At 53.5% G+C, this 20,707-nt stretch overlaps 7 protein-coding genes across 7 annotated transcripts; 4 read left to right on the top strand and 3 right to left on the bottom strand.

Annotated features, from left to right (window-relative positions):
- Positions 1-106: 106 nt before the first annotated feature.
- ColSpa_09022 (transcription initiation factor IIE subunit beta) lies at positions 107-1,446 on the top strand (the record flags this gene model as incomplete). Its single annotated transcript, XM_049275234.1, has 3 exons — positions 107-213; positions 267-362; positions 423-1,446. 3 exons carry the CDS (start codon positions 107-109, stop codon positions 1,444-1,446), a joined length of 1,227 nt encoding a protein of 408 aa, XP_049131191.1.
- A 1,481-nt stretch (positions 1,447-2,927) lies between these two features.
- ColSpa_09021 (DNA polymerase type-X family protein pol4) lies at positions 2,928-4,031 on the top strand (the record flags this gene model as incomplete). Its single annotated transcript, XM_049275233.1, has 3 exons — positions 2,928-2,973; positions 3,032-3,211; positions 3,262-4,031. 3 exons carry the CDS (start codon positions 2,928-2,930, stop codon positions 4,029-4,031), a joined length of 996 nt encoding a protein of 331 aa, XP_049131190.1.
- A 1,141-nt stretch (positions 4,032-5,172) lies between these two features.
- Positions 5,173-5,882, top strand: ColSpa_09020 (microsomal glutathione S-transferase 3; the record flags this gene model as incomplete). Its single annotated transcript, XM_049275232.1, has 4 exons — positions 5,173-5,207; positions 5,289-5,446; positions 5,545-5,719; positions 5,798-5,882. 4 exons carry the CDS (start codon positions 5,173-5,175, stop codon positions 5,880-5,882), a joined length of 453 nt encoding a protein of 150 aa, XP_049131189.1.
- A 252-nt stretch (positions 5,883-6,134) lies between these two features.
- On the bottom strand, positions 6,135-7,132 carry ColSpa_09019 (putative metallohydrolase YodQ; the record flags this gene model as incomplete). The annotated part of the gene is made up of 2 exons (XM_049275231.1): positions 6,135-6,341; positions 6,398-7,132. 2 exons carry the CDS (start codon positions 7,130-7,132, stop codon positions 6,135-6,137), a joined length of 942 nt encoding a protein of 313 aa, XP_049131188.1.
- Positions 7,133-7,180: 48 nt separating this feature from the next.
- Positions 7,181-7,806, bottom strand: ColSpa_09018 (putative metallocarboxypeptidase ecm14; the record flags this gene model as incomplete). The annotated part of the gene is made up of 2 exons (XM_049275230.1): positions 7,181-7,581; positions 7,701-7,806. The coding sequence occupies 2 exons, from the start codon at positions 7,804-7,806 to the stop codon at positions 7,181-7,183; spliced, it is 507 nt and encodes a 168-aa protein (XP_049131187.1).
- A 2,575-nt stretch (positions 7,807-10,381) lies between these two features.
- Positions 10,382-15,033, top strand: ColSpa_09017 (protein transport protein SEC73; the record flags this gene model as incomplete). The annotated part of the gene is made up of 3 exons (XM_049275229.1): positions 10,382-10,937; positions 11,021-14,072; positions 14,298-15,033. The coding sequence occupies 3 exons, from the start codon at positions 10,382-10,384 to the stop codon at positions 15,031-15,033; spliced, it is 4,344 nt and encodes a 1,447-aa protein (XP_049131186.1).
- Positions 15,034-15,684: 651 nt separating this feature from the next.
- On the bottom strand, positions 15,685-17,667 carry ColSpa_09016 (signal transduction histidine-protein kinase BarA; the record flags this gene model as incomplete). The annotated part of the gene is given in 3 exon segments (XM_049275228.1): positions 15,685-16,078; positions 16,090-16,869; positions 16,925-17,667. The coding sequence occupies 3 exon segments, from the start codon at positions 17,665-17,667 to the stop codon at positions 15,685-15,687; spliced, it is 1,917 nt and encodes a 638-aa protein (XP_049131185.1).
- Positions 17,668-20,707: the final 3,040 nt, after the last annotated feature.

Here is a 20,707-nt window from a genome sequence, read left to right as displayed (position 1 = left end):
GACTTCGTTTTCTGAAATAGCCAGCAATTTCGTCCTCCACCTTAACCCGACTTCGCACACCACCGCCCAACATAGACCCGACAACATTGACAAGGAATACGGCAAGATGGCGCAACCGTTGGATCTCGCAAAGACACTCGTCAAGTCTGTTATGCGCGCTTTCTACGAAACGCGCCACATTTTGATTATCGACGCCTTGATCATTCACTCTGCGTGCGTTTTGCGCCTTCTGACCTGCTTTGCGCAATGTTGTTAACCTGTGACAGGCTTCGAGACGATGACTTGGCTTACCTGATGGCGACCAACACGAAGGATCTCCACAAAGCATGCGGGAAGCTCAGAGAGGACCGCTTTCTCGCCGTGTAAGCCTTGCGCCTACCTCTGACACACTCCATTCGAAGCTGACATTGGGCGCTCTTCAGATACACGAGATTGGAATATCGCGAAGACCCAAAGAACCCTGAAGCGAAACCTCGTCCCGTCAACCGAACATACTACTACATCGACTACCGCCAGACCATCGATGCCATCAAGTGGCGTGTGTACACTGTTGACAAGCAGATCCAAGGCACCACCGTGCCAGCGAGCGAACGCAAAGAGTACTTCTGTGGGCGCTGCAAATCGGAATGGACGCAGATGGAGGTGCTTGACAATGTTGGCCCCGAGGGCTTCGTCTGTCATCGGTGCGGCGCTCCCCTCACCCACGATCTCGAGCGCAACTCGACCGGTCACGAGCAATCAACCCGGCTGAATAACCAGTTCAAGTTTATCACTGAACTGCTGCCACGTATCGATGAGATGGTTGTACCGGACAATACATTCGACATTGCAATCAGCAAAGCCCTGCCCGTTGTCCGCGACGCAAGCTACCAATCCGTGACGACCATACCCGTCTCATCCTTGCAACCGACATCAGTCAAGGGTCTTGATAACGTCGGGCCCAAGTCAATGTCTGTCAGCATCTCCACATCTGATGGGCCGTCGGAGGCCGAGAAGGCCGCGGAGAAGGCGCGCAAGGAGAAGGTTGCGCAGCAGAATGCGCTTCCCTCATGGATGTCGAACAGTACGGTCACTGGCGAGTCCTTCTCAGCTCAAGCAGGCCCTACACCTGCTACCAAGATCGAAGAAATGGACGAAAAGGACGCTGTGGTTAAGTCAACAAACAACCCAGAACACGCAGAACTGGACGACTACTTTGCCCGCCTCAAAGCAGAGCAAGAGGCCGAAGCAGCAAGGGCGATGGAGGAGGAAGAGGACGATGATGACGATGAGGAGGAGGACGCATTTGAGGATGTGACGCCAAGCATCGCGACTCCAGCCCCAGCTATTAAGACGGAGCCATCACCAGACTCGGAAGAAAGAGTAGTTAAAAAGGTCAAGGTAGAAGCACCAGCGGATGGGGAGGATGGTGAAAGTGATGAAGACATGGAATTCGAGGACGTCTAGAAGCAATGGTATTTGTTGATGTATGCATCCTTCTCCCCTTGCAAAAATCGGGATATGCGTGGCTGGCAAGGTAGAATGCAACGATGCAAGTCTATCATGGGTTGGGGCCTCTGTTTCCCTATTCCAAAGATTCGGTGTATAGGTCTTACAATTCCACTATGAATAGACCTTTCGGATAGACAATCCAACTTGCCAATAATCTCCCAGGAGTTTCGCAAAATCAGGTTCAGCTTTTGGCAAGTAGCTACGCTGGCAGTACATTATATGCGCAAAGCGTTTTGAGTCGCAACGATGATGTCAGCGCCTGCAGCACTACAAGTCAAGCGGGAACGGAGGAACATTACCCGCGTTACTCGTATCCAACTTTACCCCCAGATACGACAGTCTTAAGTACCGCCACCTCGGTTCTGCGACAAGCCTCTGGTTCATGTGATCAACCTCCAGAAGCGAGCCGATTCCACAAACAATTTCTGTGGAGGTTTCCCTCAAGAAACACGCAATGTTGTCAACTCTTTATTAGACGAAACGTCCTCGTCTAGTATCCACCGCTGACTTCCACTTCCGGACCTCCCGTTTCGAACGATTCAGATGCTTTTATCCACCTCAGCATCGAACAACTGTTCTGCCGGCGGGCTGTAGTTCAAGCCACTGTGGATTGCTGTGACCAAGATGGTTCTTGAGCTTCCACCCGTCTATCTTCTTCCAACTCACTTGGAGCCGGAAGAACGGTACGACCTCGAAGGGAAGATTCCAAATTTGACATACAACATCCAGGAGGCCGAGATCGTCATTGGAAAGATTTCCAAGCGAGAACGGGCTCTTTTCGAACTTAGGCGTGGAAAAGTACATACCGATCCTATAGACGCGACTGACATGACCGAGTCGTTGTCTATGATACCTCGAAAGCGCAAGAGGGTATCGTCTGAGAGTGATAGCGACTCGACCATGTACATGGAAGATGAAGGCAAGTGCGGATCAGTTCCGCTGCAGCCCACAAGAGCTTCATCTCTTGCCAATAAGCTTGGTAACACTAGCACTGTCAAAGTTGTGAAGCTCGCGTGGCTCATGGACTCTCTTGCACAGGGTAGGGTTGTTCCGCTTCACAATTATCTTCTCTATGAAGGTCACAAGAAAGATGCCCCGAGAAGCCTGTCGCAGTCAAGCCCAATGAGATATTATCTCGCGCTGCAGCCGACGCTACTTCACAGACACAAAGAAGTACCCGCCTCGGGGAGAAGAGGAGCAAATCACCTGCGGATGTGCATCGAAATGTGCCTTCGTTGATCAGACAAACGACATCAGAGCACAATTCGACGCTTAAGCTGCCGCCGATACCATCGTTCCTCAGGACAACCTTTGCCTGTCAAAGAGCGACCCCTGTTCACTCCCCAAACGCTGTGTTCGTCGATGAGTTGAAGAAGATACGGACTACAAGAAAACTGATAGGCGACCAGATAGGGGTGAGGGCCTACTCGACATCCATGGCCACCATCTCAGCATATCCTTATGTAATTGCTAGCCCGCAAGGTGAGTAGGTGTTTCGCGCCTGGAGAGCAGAAGGATAGACAATGCTGATACTGCATAGAGGTTGCGAGGCTCCCTGGCTGTGGCGTTAAGATCGCCGAGCTATGGCATGAGTGGGAAGAAGCCGGCAGGCTTCGTGAAGCAGATGAAGCTCAAGCAGATCCCAAATTATCAGTGATACAAACATTTTACGATATCTGGGGAGTCGGCGACATTACGGCTCGGGATTTTTACAACAGAGGTTCGTTGCCATTGAATCAATAGCGGCCATTCGCTGACAAGCATCTGCAGGATGGCGAGACCTGGACGATGTTGTCGAGAACGGCTGGGAGAGTCTGAGCCGAGTCCAGCAAATTGGCCTCAAGTATTACGACGAGTTCAAGCTCATGATACCGCGAATTGAAGTCAAGTCCATTGCCGACACCATCCTGACACACGCTCGCAAGATCAATCCGGATTTCCAACTGGTCATTGTTGGTGGCTACCGCCGTGGTAAACTAGGCAGCGGTGATGTCGACGTGGTGATCAGCCATCCTGACGAGTCTGCTACAAAGCGCATTGTCGAGAAGTTGGTCTTGAGCTTGGAGAAGAGCCGACACATCACGCACACGCTCACGTTGAGTAATCATAATAGCGAGCGTGGCCAACGGCCCGTCAGTTGGAAAGGTAACGAGTCAAAAGGAAGTGGCTTCGACACCCTTGACAAGGCGCTTGTGGTCTGGCAGAAGCCCGAGACTAAGGGCGAGGGATCTTGTAGCGGAGCGGAAGAGAGGACGCACCGGCGTGTAGACATCATCATCAGCCCCTGGAAGACGGCTGGATGTGCAGTCTTGGGATGGAGCGGAGACACGACGTTCCAGCGGGACCTGCGTCGTTACTGTAAAAAGCAAAAGGGCTTCAAGTTCGATAGCAGTGGCATCCGAAGCCGACTGGATGGTAGCTGGATCGACCTGGAGGGCGGAAAGCTCGGGAAAGCCCCTGATATGTTGACTGCCGAGAGAAGAGTGTTCGAGGGACTTGGCCTCGATTATGTCCGCCCGGAAGATAGATGCACCGGATGAAGATGAGCATTGCTAGCGAGTACAGCCCCTAGTCGAACCGACGCTCTGGATCAACCGTCATCAGCATCTCCGGAGTAGTAGCAAGCTGTAACCTAGGAACCCCCCTTCAGCTTCAGCTGAGCGAATAACACCATCGCCTCAGCGCAGGATCCCAGTGGCAGATCGCATGGTGAAGCGGGAGTTAAAATGACGTGCTAAATCCAGCCAGCGTCTCATTGGGAGGAAAGCGCTCTAGACGCCCTGAAGCGCGGCCAACCGCCTATTGTGGCAGATAAACATGACAACCTTCAACGTTGGTCTGAAATTGTGAGTAACCCCACTTGCGGGTTCACCGTAGAATGATAGTTTTCATTGTTTCCCAGCAGGCAGACATCGGCGTCGACTGTACCATGATAACGGGAATTTGGTTATGCACCTACCGCTCTGTCCGATTACTAAGACTGATCAAAGTCCGCCTCAAAGTCCGCTGACTGGACATCGGACACGTCCTCCGTAGAGCTCCATCAAGAATGACAATTGGCCAGTCTCGGAAAGCCATCATCGGCATTCGGGGATTGGAACTGGCCGTCCGCCGACTCCGTCGGTGCGTTACTACCTTTTTCAACCCTCACAGTACTCGATAGCGCGCCACAGGCTTCAGATTGGCGCGTGCAATTTGGATAGGGCAGTGGGAACAAGCGGCTGCTAGCATACTCTGACCCATCGGCAAACGATGCGATGGTGGCATCCAAATCCGGACGTTTTCGTACTAGGCGAGAAATCCTAGAGAGCGGAGTGGAAGTCCCTGTCTCCGGACCTCCCTCCACCCCCCAAGCGGAGAATGGCCCCGGACCCAAACATCTAGCGTCTCGAGCCCAGTATGTTTGGTCTTTCCAATACGTAGCTGGAAAAACAGATTATAAGAACTATTGCCTCTGCTTCGGGGTTTATTTTTATTTTAAGCTTGGTTTCTTGTTAGATTATACCACTTCACAACCCCTCATGCTCCGTATCAATTGACTTTTTGTATCGGCCCATTGCAACTATATAACAACATAGGACCACCCTCGTACTTCTACCTCGATCAATCTAATTTCTCAACCCCAGACAACTTTCGAACTGTAACCCACATCAACAGTCGATCAACATACAACTCGTCACTATGCCTCTCACGCTCCAGGTCCCCAACGAGTATGGGTACGTGACGGCAGCCTCTACGCTCCCAAGGCCACCCTCCCCTTCCCAACATGCCAATGGCTGACCAACCACGCGCAACAGCTACGTCCTCCTCGTCGCCGCCTCGACATTCTTCATCAACACCACCCACGTCCTCCTGACGAGCAAGTACCGCAAGGCCAGCGGCCTCGTCTACCCGGCCCCCTACGCGTCCAACGAGCAGGCCGCCAAGGATCCCAAGGCCTACCAGTTCAACTGCGGTTCGTCTGCTCTCCTCGATTACCACCCTACCTTTCTACACGGAAGGATAGCTATTGCAGTCACGTTGGAACCCCGAGACTAATGTACCAATACATAGCCCAACGCGCCCACGCCAACTTCACCGAGAACCAGCCCTCGTTCCTCGGCGCCCTTCTCATCTCCGGCCTTCGCTACCCCGTCGCCAGCGCCGTCCTCGGTGCCGGCTGGGCCTTCTCTCGCATGATCTACGCCTTTGGCTACACGAGCGGCGCCGGCCCCAAGGGCCGCACTCGGTAAATACAGGCCCACTGCTTCCGTCTTTGTTCTCAGCGTCTCGTCCAAGTTTCGTGCTAACGTATCAATCAACGCAGTGGTTCCATTGGATCCTTCCTCTTCGACAGCCTGCTCAAGTTCACTGCCGTCTACACTTCGATTTCCATAATCATGAACTGGTAAAAACCGCTTCTTTTAGGGAGGACCTCCGACTTGGTACATAAAAATCGATTCCACGTACTCACAGCTGTTGCTTCAAAAAGAATAGAGACAGTGCAACTGCGTGCGTAGGCAGACACAACTCAGTTCTCCCAAGGAAACCTACCTATTACCTGAACAATCGCTGCGTATCAACGTGAATAACCGTGCCTTATAACAAAATACCACCGTCGCCGCAACGCCACTAATTTTTCACGAGCTAACATACATACGGCTTTACTTCCTTCTGAGACGTCGAAGCTCCAAGCTGCGATCGGGCTCCTCCGGCGTCGGTGTGGCAGTTCCAATCGACTTTTCAATACCATTGTTACCCAGCAAGTAGTCTCCAAAGTACTTCATGGCGCTGAATATCTCTTCCCCGACGGGGATGATGTTGTCTTTGGGCAGGAGGAAGCCGTAGCTCCCAGTATCCCTCAGCTTGATCTGGTAGCTGTAATGGGCATGCAGCTCGTGATAGAACCAATCAATGGCTGAGCCACCGCCAGTCTCGATACGTTTAGCGCCTTGCTCGAAGCCACGGCCTGCGACTGCCCCTCGCACGCTGATGTGACCGAGTATAACTCCCCATTAGACAAGCGGATCGCCTTGGCGAGTCCTGCCGCGAGCTCTTCGAGGTTCTCGACGTTGGGCGGGTCCACGTCGCAAGAATAGGCAAAGGGAAAAAGTACCTGCTGCGAATACGAGTGCAGGTCGATGAGGCCAATGAATTCGGTTGTATTCCGGGACGCATTTTTTGCCCACGTAGCCAACGCGGCGGCTTCGGTGGCCTGCCATGGCTCCTTGCCGCCGTAGCTTTCGGAGCAAGGATCGTTCTCGGAGAAATCACCCCACTCGTAGCCGAAGGCGTGGTCCAAGTCAAAACCACGGCACCATGACATGCCCGTTTGTTGCCGGGACTTGCGCCATAATCGATCCGTCGTCCAAGTGTATTCAACACCATCAGGGTTGACCACCGGGATGAAGACGAAGTCGAAATGCTCCAGCAGCTTAGTGATCATAGGCTCTCGGCCAAAGGCCGTGATAAAAGACCATGCAACGTAGTTTGTCGTGGTTGTGGAAATCCACTCGCGCGCATGCATTCCTCCCGTCACGACAACAGTCTTTCTTCTATCAGCACCCGGCGCTCGCGTTTTCGTTCCGACCTTGAGCCCTAGGATGTCTCTACCTTCGTACGATTGTCCGATGGTGATGACTTCGGTGATGGTCGGGAACATGGCCTCGGTTAACCGCATCCATTGGACGATTGTCTGGGCAGAGTCAGTTCAAGAGTTGCTCAGTACGGGCCACGAGTCACCGACATCAAGTTTTTGGTAGTCCTGAAAGAAGTAATTTTCGCTCCCACTGCGCGCCGGCTTCAGGTCCGCCCGGCGACCATCAACGCGATGAATCTGGACGGGAGTGTCGAGGGCCGGATAAGTGTCATACACTGCTGCGGCCAGATCTGTAATCAAGGTTGAATAGCTTGTCTTGAGGGACACAGGCAAGAGGCTTAGCAAGGATCCAATGTCGCCTTTGTGAATGCGAACGTCAACGTATTCGCGATTGAAGGTCCATACGTCGAGAAACGTCCGAGCTGCTGCAGCGGCGAAAGCAGTCTCTTCTTCGGCAGTGGTTAGATTGAAGCGCAACACGACTTCGTTGACGTGATCATCGCGAAGTCTCGCTTTAGCGTGAGAAGAACTGGTGGTTGCTTTGGCGGGATGAGGGCCAAAGACGAACTCGACGACGCCGTTGCGCAGCCTCTTCAAGAGGGGAATAGATCGGCATTGTTTGGTTTCGTACCCGGCGTCTCGTGACGGCGGTCTGAGTATACGTCGAAGCGGGCGGCAGAGGCGACGGGAGCAAGCAGGACGAGGCCGGCGAGGGTCAAGACGGATTGGGGACGCATGTCGAAGGCGATGACGATAAGAGTGGGATGGAGGATGCGGGCAGTCGAGAAATAACAGGCGTCGACTACCCCGACAGATCGGGGACTCGATGAATGGCGTTGTTGCGGCGGCTGAAGGCAAATCGCCGCTGCACCGGTGGTCTCGAGTGATGTTGCGTTGGTGGGTTACGATGATGTGCTTGGAAAGATTAAGATGCAGCAGCAGATAAGAAACTTGGCACGGCGGTGGCCTGCGGTTAACGGTCGCCCCAGGTTCAGCATGCAAGGATGGAAGGCGTAGGCAGCCGCTTACCTGATGGACGGCAGTAACTTTACCTTGCACCGGCCCTCGGCCCCTCGATCTACTATCTTGCCATTCCCAGTCATCATCTACTTTATAAATATTCATGAAAGGCATTCGGTCCACAGAGATAGGGACAATGAGGTGGACAATAGAGATAAAGATGGAAGAAGAAGAACCTCAACAGCGGAAGTCACACGTTCTATCTGGGTTGTCCGCCCTTTCATATCGGGGCCGTTCCCGAGTCACTGGCTTGGCTGCCCAGTGCCAACTGTGATGGCGGAGTACTCTAACATCCCACTTGCTTCGGCGAACCATGATTTTGTCTCGCCTGCTCATTTGAGCCTCCCTGCTCTATTGTTCTCTGCTGGATTTCCGAGTAGTTGCAGGCCAGGAATAAGCTATCTAGGAGACGAGATGAAGAACCCTCTTCGTGACATCGCTTGTGAGATGGCCATGATAAAAATATTCCAGACAGAAATATGCACTGTCCCGGCACGGTGATTTCTGGTAGTGGGTAGCCTCACACGAGCCGCTGCAACTCGAGTTCAATCTCTACTTCGACCAGCAAAGTACAGTGCGTACGTACATACACAGTTGTACAACCTATCATCGTATGGGTGGATGTTTCTGTACACCCATCACTAATTACATTGACAATACATCCCAAGCCCCCTCCCCCTATCTGTAAGGCAAGGTGGATTAGATTGCAGATTGGATGTCGTGGGGAACGTGAAAGATTAACGCGAATGTCAGCGAACCTTGAAAGTCTAATGAGGCTGGACCGGGCTGGGCTGAACCAGGACTTCCGTCAGTTGAGAGTTAAAAAATGGGACCTGGATGTTTATTCCCAGAGTTCCAGCCTCTCTTTCTCGCACTCTCACTTCAGAGCCCTGTGCTTTCATCTCACCTCCGTCCACTCACCAGATTGTACTTCCAAGTCTGAGCATCGCTAGGCCTGACCCTGCCAGCCCGCCATGCCTGCGACATCGTTTTTATTATTATTTTAACTCTCTCCGTTAGCCTTCATTGTGGGACTCTGTTCACACTGCGGCCAATACCTAGGTATTTCAAGTGCTGCGTACGTGAGACGGGCTGGGGCGGAGGCAGGCGTGTATAGTGTACTCAATCAACTCAGCTCAGTCCAGGGCCGCTACTGCAGGCAGGCCATCTCAGCTTGGGACCGGCACATCCTTGGAAAAGCAGAATGCGAAGGCTGCGACTTATGACTGGCCGAGCTCCGAAGTCCCTTTCGATGCAAGGCCAATTTGGTCCATTTCAAACCAGCCAGGCGCATTTGCACGCCGATCTGTCCGTGTCTGTGCCGTGCATACAGGCCCTGTAATCTGTGTCGCCCAGCGCTGTTCAGCCGCTAGAATTACTTGTGTTGTTTTTGTTGTCCTGGACAGAGAGAAGCACCTCGTGAGCAGGGGCACCTTTGCTAAGTCCTGTCGCAGTGCGTGCCTCCCTTTTTATTATTTTTATCTTTATTTTTCGAAACCGAGACGCCGAGACGGTGACTTCAGCGCCAGCAATTGGTCTGTGTGTGTTGTTTTTTCCCTTGTCTCTGCTGTGTATCCAACTTCATCCGGACAACTTCCATTGTTTCCTTCCACACGTTGCCCTGCACTTCGCTTTTACGCTTACCTTCATGGTCCATTTCATTCTATTTTCCATCTTTCTCTCAGTGTCACTCTCATTCTCTGGCTCATTCGCTTCATTCCATTTGTCTTGGAAATCTTCTCCACGTCCCTTCTCCTCTCGTTCCTCTTGATCCCCACATCTTTTCATGCTTGGCCTCCAGTGTGATCTCCCTTCAAGTCCACGGTCTCCCTAAGGTCCAAGGTACACGCACCCTGCCTTTGCCTGGCCTGGCCCGGCCTGGCCTTATTACGCATCCAATACCGTTATTGGATCCCCTACCCCCTCCATCGTAGTAGGATGCCCGGTCGTCCTGTCTTTTGCGTTGCACTGCGCCTAGCCTAACACCCTTACCTCACCCGACCTCACCTTACCTCACCTTACCTTAACTGTCCTCGCCTACCAAATCCGACCTCAACTCGACCCTGCTTACCTTCCTTTGCTCTCCCTCCCATCAATCCTCTTCTTTGTGTCGACCTATTTCCTCCTATTCTCTTCGCCAATGTGTCCTGTCGCCCTGCTCAACAACCTCACGCTGTGCTGATGGCCTAGTGTCCGGATCCGACGGCATCGCACAGCACCCCAACTTTGACCGTCGTCGTCATCCTCCCACCTCGACGTTGTATCCCTGGCAAACCATGACCCATCGCCGCCATGCCTTTTCTACGCCGTCGCGGCAACGTCGTCAGCGAGACAGATATGAGGCGCCATACCATTCTTGATACCGAATCCGTACCTCAGCTACCGCCGCTTCCCCAGCACTTTCCTCAGCAGCCTCAACCCCAACAACAACAACAACAGCAGCAGCAACCCCGACCTCAATCGCAGCAGCACCAGAAGCAGCCATTCGACCCCCAGCCGCAAGAAGCACCACAATCGCAAACGTCGTTACCACCATCGCAGGGGCAACAAGAGCTGCAGGAGATAGAGCAGGAGCAGCACAGTGAGGAACCGCGAGGCTCTGTGTCTGCCTCAATTCGGGAACCTCAGTCTACGCTCCTTGCTGTACCTGTGCAACTCGATGGCGACGCCGAAGAGTCTGTTGAGCAAAACCCCGACGACCCAGATGCCCGACCAGATACTCCACCCATTCAGGAAGAGACGCCGAAGCACCGTCGTTTCTCTATATTGAGATTTCGCAATGCTTCTGACTCGCAGTTGTCCCTCAGGGCTAAGCAACAGGCCGAGAAGCCTCCCCCTGTGCCTCGCCGTACGTTGCCTACCTATGAACTACCCCTACTAGTCAAACTCCGCGCGTCCTGCCAAGATCATTTTTCTAATCAACAGCAACAGCACCCGAAATCATCACAACAGCCCCTACCGCCGATTTCCAGGTTCCCCAAAAGAAACAATCCCGCATGCGACTCGCCGACCGATTTAGACGCTCTGGCGAATTGCCAAGGAACAGTGAAGACGGAGGCACCCGGCCCATGACGTGGAAATCATCTAGAAGAAAGACGGGATTGGAAGATTTAGCTTCGAGGAACCGACCGACTCTCGTGACTTTCGAAGAGCCTGGTCGTCCATCGTCGTCGAGAGCGCCGACCAACGGAGAACGTCACGATGTTCCCAACCTATCTCTCCCCGCAAACCGAGCTTCAGAGTCATCACGGTCCGACGCAAGCTCCGGAGAGCACCTGTACACCACAAACACGGCGGGCAACTCGCCCCCAGCACACCCAGGCTCTAGCTTTTTCCGTTTGCCTCGGAGGAAACACAAGGCTGCGGCTCCCATGTTCGACTTGTCACATCTGCCGCAAAAAGGCAAGCCTACGAATGGGAATGAAAACGCTGCGGCATCATCCTCATCGCTCGGCGCATCTCAACCGACTGCTGTGTCTACGTCTCGAGAGAACACCCCGCGTCCCCAGCAGGGATCGCGCCCCCAATCGAGTCACAGTGCGCGCGCCGACTCAGTAGCATCCTCTGCACAAGATCACCCAGCCAAGCCAAATGCCTCACCCGCTACCGCTCTCTTCATGCCAGGGTCAACTCATTCGGGCCAATCCTCACCGACTCGCGCCCGGTTACAGCGCCGAGGTAGATCGTCGACGATGAGCTCGTTAGGAAGGGAATCAACAGATGGCCATCTTGATCCGGGAACCGGACGAACATCGACATCGGTCGGTCGCAAGAGCTTCGGCGACCTTTTCGGGCTTAACCGTTTGCGCCAAAACTCGGATCTTGGTCAGGGGCGGCAGGGCAGCCTAACACCAGCTACCCCCGGCTCCAATACGTCGAAGAATAATTCTTTGCAGATTGCGCGCGAACCAATCGCCCTGCCCGACAAGCTCGAAGACGAAACACCTGTTAAATATCTTGCTCGGATTGAGGAGATACTCAGTCGCGGAGTGATTGCTAGCGCGCTGTCTAAAGGAAGCGATCCGTTCTCGATAGCGGTCCTCCGCAGCTACATGCGCCGTTTCAGCTTCTTTGAATATCCGATGGATATGGCTATCCGAAAGCTCCTCATGGAGGCCGAGTTGCCAAAGGAAACACAACAAATCGACAGATGTCTTCAGGCTTTCGCCAATCGTTACCACGAATGCAATCCCGGCATATATGCCTCTCCCGACCAGGCGTACTTCGTCGCCTTTTCTCTCCTCATCTTACACACCGATGTCTTCAACAAGAACAATAAGCACAAGATGCAGCAACACGACTACTTGAAAAACACCCAAGGAGAGGGTGTTTCAGATTCAATCCTGAGGTGCTTTTACGACAACATTACGTATACCCCTTTCATTCACGTTGAGGACGATTTGGACCTCAGCAGCGATCGACTTTTGGCAAACAGGGCCAAGCGGAAGACGCTTTTCCCGGGAGGCACACCAGAGACCGTCGCCAGGCGGTCAACTCGTGAGCCTCTTGACCCCTATACTCTTATAATAGATGGCAAGCTGGATATCTTGCGGCCGAGTCTCAAGGACGTGATGGAACTTGAGGACCATTACAACTACTTGGGAACGGCAAAGGATCTCAACGTAAAAGAGCTGCAGAGAACATTCTTTAGAACCGGTGTCTTGCAAATCGTATCGGCTAGGTCACGGCCGGATGCTTTCCGTGATGACAAGGGCTCTACTAATCCGGCTGAGGCAGCTCAAGGCGTTGTTGATATCAAGATCACCAAAGTCGGCCTCTTGTGGCGTAAGGATGCCAAGAAGAAGAAGACAAGGTCCCCGTGGCAGGAATGGGGGGCTATTCTGACCGGCGCTCAGCTATATTTCTTCCGCAACACCACCTGGATCAAGAACTTAATGCACCAATACGAGACCCATGTCAAACAGGGATTCGATGGGGAGCCGATTACTTTTAAGCCACCACTTCCAGAATTCAAGCCGGACGGATACCTACCGACAAAGGAAGCGGTTGCTCTCGTCGACGCTACATACAAGAAGCACAAGAATGCCTTCAAGTATTCTCAACCCAGTGGCTACGTCGAGGAAGTCCTTCTAGCCGACAACGAGGAGGAAATGAATGACTGGCTTGCCAAACTCAACTATGCTGCCGCCTTTACAACTTCAGGCGTCCGCATGCGGGGCGTTGTGGGCGGCAACTACGAAGGTCAGAGCCGGCGCGGTATCAGGAGACTTGGTAGTTCAGCCTCTGCGCAAGTAATTCAGACGCCCACCGGCGATGTCAGCATCGTACGCGGCAAGATCGACCACAAGGAGGCCGAGTCCATCCAGGCGCAAAGGCGGCAGACTATGATGGATGCAGTTGCCAAAGCTGACGAGGAGATCGCCCTCAAAGAGCAAGAGCTCGAGGTTCACCTGAGGAACGCCCGACACTTGCAAATCCTGTCGCCCATCCAAGCCAAAACTCGAGATCAGATCCTCTCAGCCGCGGCCCATATGGATGTCAAGATCAAATGGATCCGCATGGACATATGGAAATCAAGGTGTCATCGGGATGTCCTGTTGAAGGATTTGGCTGAGGAACAAAACCTGCAGGGCTTAACACCCTCCAAGATACAGAATGGGCACGAGCCTCTTGAGGCGTCTCCAGCTCGGGAGAGACCGTTCATTCTCGAAGCTGGATCGGCAAACAGTGTTGCGCGAAGACGCCGGCGGTCATCTGCTGCCGTCTCTACCATTCAGGGATCTTCCAAAACGCCACAGGCAGAGCCTGAATCGCCGGTCACTGATGCTTACCAGACGCCTCCAACAAGCGCGACTTTCAGTCCGCACAAGCATCAAAACTCTTGGGATTCCAAGGTCTCCAAATCGATGGAACATCTGCAGCGCAAAAGACCTGGCTCCAGCTCCAGCCATTCGTCTGCCGAGCCGACTTTTTACAGCCCGAAACAACATTCGACACCAAAGAAGGATAAGGGTGCTGAACAGTCTGCAACGAACGACCACCATGACGACGTCGACGCGAATGAGCGGGTACTTCTGGAGCAGGCCGGTCTTCTCGAATCAGGTTCCCGTGGTAGAATTCTGCCAGAGAAAAAGCGGACCGGGTCGCTGTCCGAGGCTGGAGATGCTTCCGAGTCGCGAGACGCTACTGGCTCAATCGATAAACAGGACAAAACCAAGATCCGAAGAAGCTTGCAACGCACGCTCAGGGAAAGCGCCGGTCATCTCTCGCATCACCGCAGCAGGAAGGGCAAAGAAATACTCACTGGCGGTGGTTCAGAAGACACTGGTCGCGAAGACGTGCTTACGAGAGGCTCCGGGAGTTTTGTGGTTCATGGGAAGAAGGCATCAGTCATCAACTTCGGCTCCGAGTTACAGCAACTTTCTCCGGAAGAACGTATAAGGCACCGAAAGCAAGATCAGCGGGACGAACCTGCATCCCCGACAAGCCTAGACGAAGACTTCCACGATGCTTTGAACAGTTCCTTGGCTCCTAACGAACGACGAGAATCGGCCGCTAGTGCCAGCACTGCCACGGCTAGAAGTTTCCGCGAACTTCATCGCAAATACTCCTCGGCACACGCATCCAGGCCACCCGTATTTGGCGGGCGACTGTCGGTGCCTTCTGATGGCGAGAGCGAAGCAGCAGTCAGCTTTTCGGAGGGAAGACGAACGCCACTGCCTCCTATCGAGAACGAATCTGGAGATGAGGAAGAAACTCAAGTCTCAGTCGACAGCCCCCAACCCATTGCAAGTCCACAGCCAATCTCTGGTCCGCCTCTCATCCTTAGCCCACGGCCCATACCTGCGTCGCTAGCGACCCCTTTCTCGACCCCCTCCGAGCCAACAACCCCGCTGGAGCCTCAAAAGGAGGCGGATGAGGACGACCAGGGGGCTGAGATGCAGCGACTACCCAGCCCGTCCGTTCAAGCAGTCAAGGCCTAGGTGACCAACATGCGCCACGGTCTAGGCAAGAAGGATGCGTTTGAAGGTGGCAACTCACGTGGGTAGGAAATGGGAGACCGATATTGGCTGTGTGGCGTAGATGGAGCTGAAGCACGGGCATCAAATCGTCTGGCTTCTATCCAGAGCGAGTCTAGAGAGAGAGAGAGACAATGGGACGGGGAATGAAGACGCATTACTACACCAGTGTGGGCGGACAGGGATGCATCTTCCCTGTCTTTCTTTACTAATTTCTTCTCACTGTCGAAACCACAACAAAACGGAGGTGCAGTCGATCTATAATGGCAGATGTATACAAATGTATGGATTCATGGCTAAGCGGGGAAAGGACACTGGACTTTGGGCATAGCATTGTGACGGCGACAAGGATCAACACAAAAAAAGAACCCCCAGGGCGGGCCAATATATGGCTAGCGGTGTAGAATAGAACGCACAGCGGTCCATGTACTTCTTCATTCAATGTGACCTTTTATACTACATGGCTTCCTCTTCATGCAATCAGCACCCATCAAGATTCGTAACATGAGATGTGGCCGACGTGAACTTTTGTTATTTTATATTGTGTCCCGCCAAACATGGCCTAGTGGATTTACCAAGAGGAGGGCGAGTGAGCAGAGACTCGCGACAGGCTCTTCATTTCTTGCCCTTCTTCTTCTTCTTGGACGATGAAGTTGGTGCCTTTTCGACCTTGACAGAGCCCGCGCCGCCCGCAAGCTCCAGAGTCTCCTCTTCCTTAACGAAGCCACCTTGCGTGGCCTCATTGGCCTTCTTCTTACCCTTCTTGCCCTTGGGCCGGTACGAGGATCGGTCGCGCAGAGGCAGCCACCGCTCCGGGTCCATCTTCTTGCCTTCGACGTAATCCTTGGGCAGCTTTCTTCTCCGCTTCTTCTTGTTGGCCTTCTCGGTCGGCTGCGCGTCAAGGCGGCGCTTCTTGGCCTGGCCGGCTGGCGTCGCGAGAGTGACGACGCCGTCTCTGACGAGCTGTTCTACGTCGATGCTGGACAGCAGGTCGTCGATGGGGGCAGGTCTTTAAGGTACGGCGTAACCTTGGCTCTGTTCGAGGTAGCGAAGGACGCCACGAGGCCGGCGCCGGCGGCGCGGTCTGCGCTGGGCTTCTGGCAGAGCTTCTCGAACGCGGCACCAGCGGCCGTGAGGTCGTTGAGGTCCGATGACTTGAGGAGCTCCGAGCCGGCGCCGCGCAAGAGCGAGTCGACGTGGCGACCGTCTCGCTTTTCCCAGAAGGACGACGCCTTTGCTAATTCTGACCGAACACTGCCGTGGCGGCCTTGTTGTCTATAGAGAGAAACGGTCAAGGCAACTAGCCCGGGAGAGAAGCGTACTTCTGACGTGCCCTGCTTCTCCATGTTCTGCAGGAAGGACTCTAGGACAGATAGTGCGGCGCCAGGATTGTTTGCTGTAAGGTAAAGCTGTACTGTGGTGAGTAGCAGGCCGACATCCGTGGGGCGCTTCTCAAGCAGGGGAAGGACATCCTTGACGTCGACCGTCTTGGAATGACGCAGGGCGCGGGCCGTAGCGTTGATAGCCGAAAGGCTGTTGGTGTCCACGGATACGGTAGGTGCGGCATCTGCAAGTACGCGGGATGTGCTCTCGTAGACACCGTCAAACTTTTGAGAATGCAGACCAAGGATGTACTTGTTCCGCTTCAGCTGGCTCTCTTGGTATCTGAACAGCTTGGCTTCCTTGCTCAGGGCCGCTGCCGCGTCAACTTCACGCTGGGCTAAGTATGGGTTCTTGACTTCGTTGGCAAGAGCCGACTTGTTGTTCAGAGCAATCAACCTAGACTCGGCATCCCAGTCACTACGCGGACAGTTAGTAACACTCTATGTTGAGCATGGTCTCGAGGATAGCTTACTCGGAGATAGACAAACGCTTCTGGATTTCGAGGGCTTGGTCGGCCTTGCCTAACCTCGAGTAGACGTAAACCTGTTGGACCATGATGGGAATCATCTCAGCTTTCTTGTCGTCCTCGGACAGCTCTTCGGATTCATCGCAAAGGCGCAGAGCCCTCTGAAGGAGCACCATGGCCTTAGACAGATCGCCGCGCGCAATGGTGCCGCAGGCAATGTTGTACGCAAGCTCGAAAGTGTCGGCGTCTTCGGCGGTAGGGATAGGCGTGTCATCGCCGTCAAGGTTGTTGGAGGACTTCCACTCTAGTTGAGCGGCGGATGCCAGTTGATTGATCTTTAAGTCGCTATCTTCACCCTGTGGTTCCTCCAACAGACTGGTGTAGACGCTGAGCGCATCCTTGAAATCCTCAGCTCGGTAGGCGACCTGGGCAACGAGGTGGCGGTAACTCCGCCAGGGCTTGGAGTTGGCGATCTCGCGGGCCTCTTGTAGCTTTCCTGTCTTGTACAGTGCGTAGGCCTTCTCCAACAGGGTGGTGTCCTCAAGTTTGCTGCCGCCATCGGCGATAGCGCGTAGGGCATCGTCGAAGCGATCGAGTTTGAGGAGAGCGACCACTCGGGTCTGTTGAGCGACGAGGTCCGTCTTTGAGGCTTTTAGAGTGGCATTGGCGGCCTTGAGGACTTCTTCGTGGTCTTCGATGGAGGCTGCGCGCAGCAGGGCGCCCAGGTTGGCGGCGGGGTCAGAAGGCATCGTGAGGGGACGGGACGGCGGCGGGGGAGAGACGTGGTGATAGTCTCAGCAGGACCAATACTGCATATTATGTCGGTCGGTCACAGCGCTGGTCGGAAGATGTTGCGATGCTTATGACGAGCGACAACCGGCGAAATTATTGAGGCGTTCGGTTGGTGTCGCTGGTGTCGCTGGCCTAGGCTAAGCTTGATCGGAGCGCTCAGGAAAGAGAAAGTCAATATCTTGGTGAAGACACGCTGCCGCCGGGTCAGAACGTTGAACGGGGATGTGGATGGTGGGGCAAGGCCAGTGACGTCCAGCGCTGGTCGGCTCAGGTGTCCCTCTTGTAACCCTCAAGCCAAATCAGGTGTAGCGGTACTTTGGGAGTACTTTGGGCTTGGGATGCCCTGACAGTAGCCAAAATCGGCCTCAAACTCGCATTTTAGCGGTAACAACAAACCCACATTCTATTTTTCGGGGTCTTCGACTTGATGAGGCTCTTGGGGTGAAATGGGAGAATAAACCTGAAGACTAGAGTAATACCAAGTCGCCCATCAATCTTCACTCTAATTCATTTCAGTTGGTAACTGAGTTCATCACTGCCCCAAATACAGTTGTATTTTTACCTCTGCCCACCATTCTGGATAGTTACCCTCCGTCGGTCATGGAATTACTCGAGAGGGCAGCGTAATACATTGTTCTACCTCTTTTATCCAGTATCGTCATAAATGGCGGTTATAGTTCCATCACACAATCCAGCTGTGACCTCCTACATGCAGCTCCGGTTATCTAAGTCCTTGTTGCTAAATCTCGATGAAAAAGCTTCCTGGCCAGGCTGCGGCCACTCTGTCGATTCAATCGTAGGAACATGGACCACTCGCATGACGACCAGCTCATCCTCGCCCAAATATCTTCCAGAATCTCTTCCGTTTTATTTCAGGCTGGTGGTGTGGTCTCAACGGATACGTTGGTTGTACGGTGAACACATCGGACGCCCCCGGGTTCTCCAAGAGTCGCCGGCGCAGCCTGTTCGGCGCGATCTCTCCTAGTTTGGTACTGCCTGATGACATCGTTGCCATCGAGATACGCTTCCGCGCATCCATTTGCTGAAGGTGGACGGGGATGTCCATGATGAAGGGAAGCGCTTTCTGCGGTTCTTCGTCTTCTTCTCGCCCTTGGAGAAGTTTAGGGGCTGAAGGCTCTTTGTTCTTGGACTTGGACGTCTTGGTTGGGGTGCTGGCCCTATTCTTTTGCTTGCTTTTCTGACCCGATGCCAATGAGGTCGATTTTAGGGATGGGGCACTGAGCCGTCGGGAAAGATCATTGATGGTCTTGACAGCATCAATTCGTGATGAGTTGGATAATGTTTTAAGTGAGTGGTAGTCGATGACAGGTTTTTGACCTCTAGTCATCAGACGAAGCAGCCGTGTCATGGCAGACGTCAGGCGCTTGATGACTTTTCTCAACGAAGACCGAGCTGTAGCTGCAGTCTCGTGTTAGCAAGATATACCTGGACCAAGCGTGTGGGAATACGCACCGTCGCCCTTTTCAAAATCACTACCGGCCACAGAGAGTCGCGAAGAGTATACACTTCGAACTTTAGATCGGTCGGAACGGATGCTCTTTCGAAGTTGCCGGGGCTCCTTGCTATTGTTCATCCCTTTCAAGCCCTTTAGGAGCGATAAACACTTGGAATATGTCTCCAAGAGCGAGTTGACTGTGTTGCCGAACCCGGCCATGGCGCATGAGGTTGTGTGTATTTTTGACTTCGCCGGTACCCAGGGCTTAGCCAGTATCGAAAATGTGAAGCTGCCTCAAGAGTGTTCCACAGGATAATGAACCCATCTCGAACTTCTCTCCCCGCCCTCTTTGACAAAGAGGGCTGGAATTCAAGGCAGGGGCGATGACTAGAGACGACGTGTTTTGGTTGGTTCCGTAACCGCCGTACCACCTCATCCTGGTTCCTTTTCGGCGCGCTCGACCAACCAGCCATTTGTCTGCCTCCCCCTAGGTCCTCCAAAACGTAGTCCGAGATGAGTATGTGCAGGAAGTTGCAAGGCATGCAGAACGGAATAACAAAAACGAAAAGACGACGGATACAGGCACCTACGTCTTTTCGCGATTCTACAAGTTCTGGCCACCCGCGGTTATTAGCGGCCGTGCGAGCATCCTATTTCGCCATGATGAAATCCCAGAGTTCGTCCTCAAGTCAAACAAGACCATTGCAACTTGGCAATTGGAGGTTTGGAAAGACAAGGCATGCCTTCGCTGATAAACGTGAAAAGCCGAGAAGTGTCATGGCTGCCGGCATGGCCAGCTTACTAGGCACCGACAGCCTACTCCATGAACAAAATGAATACATGCGACTGGCTGCGAGACCTATGTCGCAGCAAAAGATATGTCCCAGTTGGTCAGTTCGACTCAAGGCGAAAAGACGAAGCGGGCAAGTATGGAACATCGGCGTGGGGTGCGATAAGTAGATCCGAGGTTGCTGAGCATCCTGATGGCGGCGAAATGAGAACGCGCCAGATCGCCGCGGGATGGCGCGCCACAAGGTGACGCGCAACTTCGCCGTCTCGCCATGTTCTCTGATTGCAGTATGCCAGAACCACGTGTGAATCGTCAAGTATCGAAGCCGGACTGGCATCTGACTCCAGCCTGCTTCGTCCCGCATGGGCGGCCTCGATCAGCGGTGAGTCAATCCAACATATCGGATTGACATCCGCAAAGGGTTATTGATAAGGTAGGCGTGGTACCCCAGGGAGAGAAGCAGGGTTTCCTAGATGTCTAGTGTCGACAGGGTTTCGTCTGGGGGCATTGAGAATCTGCACAGTCGAGCCAAACCGAATAGGTGTCGGCACCGAATGGCATTTCCGCAAGGAAAGCAGTCGCCATTTTAGGCGCTAGGCCAATGGGATACTCGGGAGCCCTCACCGAGTCTTGCAAATCTGTCCGACGTCGGTGAAATACGTTCTAACCCAGTGGAGCTGACTTTGATGAATGTTGCTAACCTTCCTTCTTGGCCATGATGATAACAAGATTATAAATAGGCTGGAGTAGG

Source organism: Colletotrichum spaethianum, assembly GCF_022836535.1.
Source record: "Colletotrichum spaethianum MAFF 239500 DNA, contig26, whole genome shotgun sequence".
Classification (NCBI taxonomy): domain Eukaryota; kingdom Fungi; phylum Ascomycota; class Sordariomycetes; order Glomerellales; family Glomerellaceae; genus Colletotrichum; species Colletotrichum spaethianum.
Note: the sequence above shows the minus strand (reverse complement) of the source record. Positions and strands in the feature narration are given on the sequence as shown.